The sequence below is a fragment of the Ostrea edulis genome, chromosome 8 (assembly GCF_947568905.1).
Source record: "Ostrea edulis chromosome 8, xbOstEdul1.1, whole genome shotgun sequence".
In the NCBI taxonomy this organism is placed as follows: Eukaryota; Metazoa; Mollusca; class Bivalvia; order Ostreida; family Ostreidae; genus Ostrea; species Ostrea edulis.
Window position 1 is genome coordinate 8,797,381 of NC_079171.1, and position 3,114 is coordinate 8,800,494.

The 3,114-nt window shown below is 36.8% G+C and overlaps 1 protein-coding gene across 1 annotated transcript; it reads left to right on the forward strand.

Annotated features, from left to right (window-relative positions):
* The first annotated feature begins 973 nt into the window (after window positions 1-973).
* On the forward strand, window positions 974-2,845 carry LOC125661054 (tripartite motif-containing protein 45-like). The gene has a single exon (XM_056147427.1). It carries the CDS (start codon window positions 974-976, stop codon window positions 2,843-2,845), a length of 1,872 nt encoding a protein of 623 aa, XP_056003402.1.
* Window positions 2,846-3,114: the final 269 nt, after the last annotated feature.

Genomic DNA, 3,114 nt, shown 5'->3' on the forward strand with positions numbered 1-3,114 from the left:
TTTTGTATAAGCAATACACTATAGAGAGTTGGGCAAACACTTATTCCTGAATATACCAGATGTGTGATCAGGTGCCAAGGAGTAAGCATATACGTTAATTGAGAGTCTTGCTTTACCAATGGTGAAATCAGGCTTTACACGAAATACCTATAGGAGCCATTCTAAATATGAAATGTATACATGTAAATTATCCCCCGTTTATTATCGGGTAGCTGCAGATCTGAAGCACTCTAAAATATTTAAACAGATCAGACCTGGCTATATCAACAAATGAAATCCTTTGAAGCTGTGAGTTGTCAGGTTACATGGGACTTTATTTAACATTTGAAGATATGGTTGGACTCAAGTATAGCAGAATAATATGTTCAGATTTTTATATTAAATCTATGAGACAACAGAGCAAAAAAAAAAACCCAGCGATATAAAGCATCAACCATGTGCATTTTTTTCGCTTGGTAATTCGAAGGGTTTAATCTGTAGCTCTCTGATGTTTCTCAATATTTGTTTCAGAGAGCTGTATAGCTCTGTAGGAAATTATTAGGAAGCTCCCAGATTTTGAAAACAGCGTGTACTTCTAAATTCAGTATTTGTAATATTTTAATATCGATACATTTACTGTCAACCACGTGTCATTATTGTTATTCTAGTCTTTATATTTGATAGAATTTAAATCTTAACAAAATCAGATTAGGCTTATTTTTGTCCCATATAGGTTTCCATATCCCTACGAAACTACGTCGCAATCTTGTCCTATTTCTACACGCAGGGGTTGGCTGCGAATATTTGATATTTTAGACTATAGATCTACAATGAGGACAGTGAAATTTAAAGCCTTGTGTGCTTGTTGGCAATCGACACTTCATCTACAGACATCACGGTGTGTTCCGGTATTTGGTAAAAATTAGAACGCCGATGTTACAACGGGTTCGCCGACTTTAAAATGAAACCGAAAGTTGATTTGTAATTTATAAAGATGGCAACATCACTAGACAGCTCTTCAATGGAGGATGTTACATTGTGTTCTATATGTTTCGAAATGTTCAAGTCGCCAAGGTTTTTACCGTGTACACATTCCTTCTGTCACGGTTGTTTATCTTCCTACATCGTTAATGTGTGTAAATCTACGGAGCCTCGTTTGGGATTTAATTGTCCATTGTGCCGAAAGTACATTCCCAGTCCTGGAGCCTTCGATAAGCCAGACGAGTGGGTGGGGATTTTCCCTTTAAATGAAGTTTTAGAGACAATCGTTCATAAGCGTGATAAGAAACTGTGCGATCCTTGCTTACGAGACAACGAAAATGAAAATGCTACCGGGTTCTGTTTTTCTTGCACTGAATATTTATGCGTAGTATGTACCAAACATCACAGAAAACATTTGCCCTCAAAAGACCATACCGTGTGTCAACTGAACAAGATGAAATCCGGGGACATATTTCCTGAATCAGGAAATATCCATAGCTGTCTAGAACATAAAAAAGAAACTATAAAATTCTTCTGTAACGATCATGAGCAGCCATGTTGTTCAGTGTGTATAGGAACGAAGCACAGGAAATGTGAAAGTGTTGATACTATGGAAGATATGGCAAAACATATAAAACAAAATGGACAACTGGATGTACTTATGGGCGATGTGAAGAACCTGGAAAAAAAACTGACAGAAGCAAAGAACGAACAAGAGAAGAATGTAGCAGAAATAGAGAATTCAGTGGACGAAATCATAGAGAAAACAGAAAGGGAATTCAAAGAACTTGTTGATCACCTAGAAATACTGAAGAACAAACATTTAGAGGAAGTAGCGGGTGCCCTGAAGAAAGGAAGGGGGAAGTTATGTAATTGTACAAATACTCTTACTGATGGTATACAGTGTACAGATTACTGCTGCCGGAACATTGAAAGCGCTAAAGAGACGGAGAATGATGCTGAAATGGTGATGACGTATTACAGAGTGAAAGAGAGGCTCTTACAGCTTCAACAGTTTAAATTCACAAAGAAACAGATAACGATATCGGAAACGAAATCACAAGTTTTGAAAGAAGTGAGGAATATGGAATCTTTTGGAGATATTGAATATGCTGAATCTGATCGTCACATCACGTACGATGTAAATGACATTGCGTTATCTTTAGTTTCAGAATTCAGTATTGCTGGAGGACATCCGAATGTGTTCACCGGGAATATTCTGTCAAATGGTAACTTTGTTGTTGCAGATTTCAAAACTAATGGCACGTGTTTTATTTATAACAAAGACTGGAAATTCACGGAAGTCATTGATGGATTAGCTAACCCTTTTGAAGCAATACAAGCTGGAGAGGAACTACTGGTGACGTGTAATGGAACGAGCTCTATTGAAGTTTTTTCTGCGTCTGATTTACATAAACTGAGAAGTATCAATATAAACGAAACAGTGTATGGAATAACACAACACAATGGAGCGTGTTATGTAGCATGTGTAGATAAGATTATAAAAATTGATATGTCTGGTAAAAAACTGAAAGAATATAAAGTTGAATGGGGTACTATTAACATAAGTACAACAAAACATGGACACCTTGTGTACTGTAACCATTCCCTTAATACAGTAACCGCAATCACCGATCAGGGAGACATCGTCTGGCAGTATAAACATATCAAAATGAAAGAACCCCGTGGACTTGATATAGACTCTGTCGGTAATATCTTTGTTGCCGCTAGAGGAAGTGACACTATCCACGTGTTGTCTGGTGTTGGCAGTCTCATTAGGATTATTGAGGATATTTTACAGCCAGTGTTTATTAAACTAATGGAGGAGAGGAGTGTGTGTTGTGTGTGCAGCAATTACAAAATCATGAAAGTGTATAAACTGTAGATTTTCGTAGATTTGTTTTAAAATATTCCATGAGATAAAATATGCCTAAACACAAGCTGTTGGACGATTTGATAAATTCAATTCTAATTGAAAATCAAATATAAAATATGATTTCGTTGGATGAGTCACCGTATTTTAACTTAACAAAAGTCTTCAGTATCAACCCACTGGTCTTGGAGCAGGTTGCTGTAGTTGAATGGTTTCACTCAAGGGAGGTCCTTGGCTCTATTTTTGATTCCAGTACCTCGTCAAACCTAAGACTGAATACA

Excerpts from the sequence above, each read along its gene's own strand:
- LOC125661054 (XM_056147427.1), top strand. The coding sequence starts at position 974 with ATGGCAACATCACTAGACAGCTCTTCAATGGAGGATGTTACATTGTGT.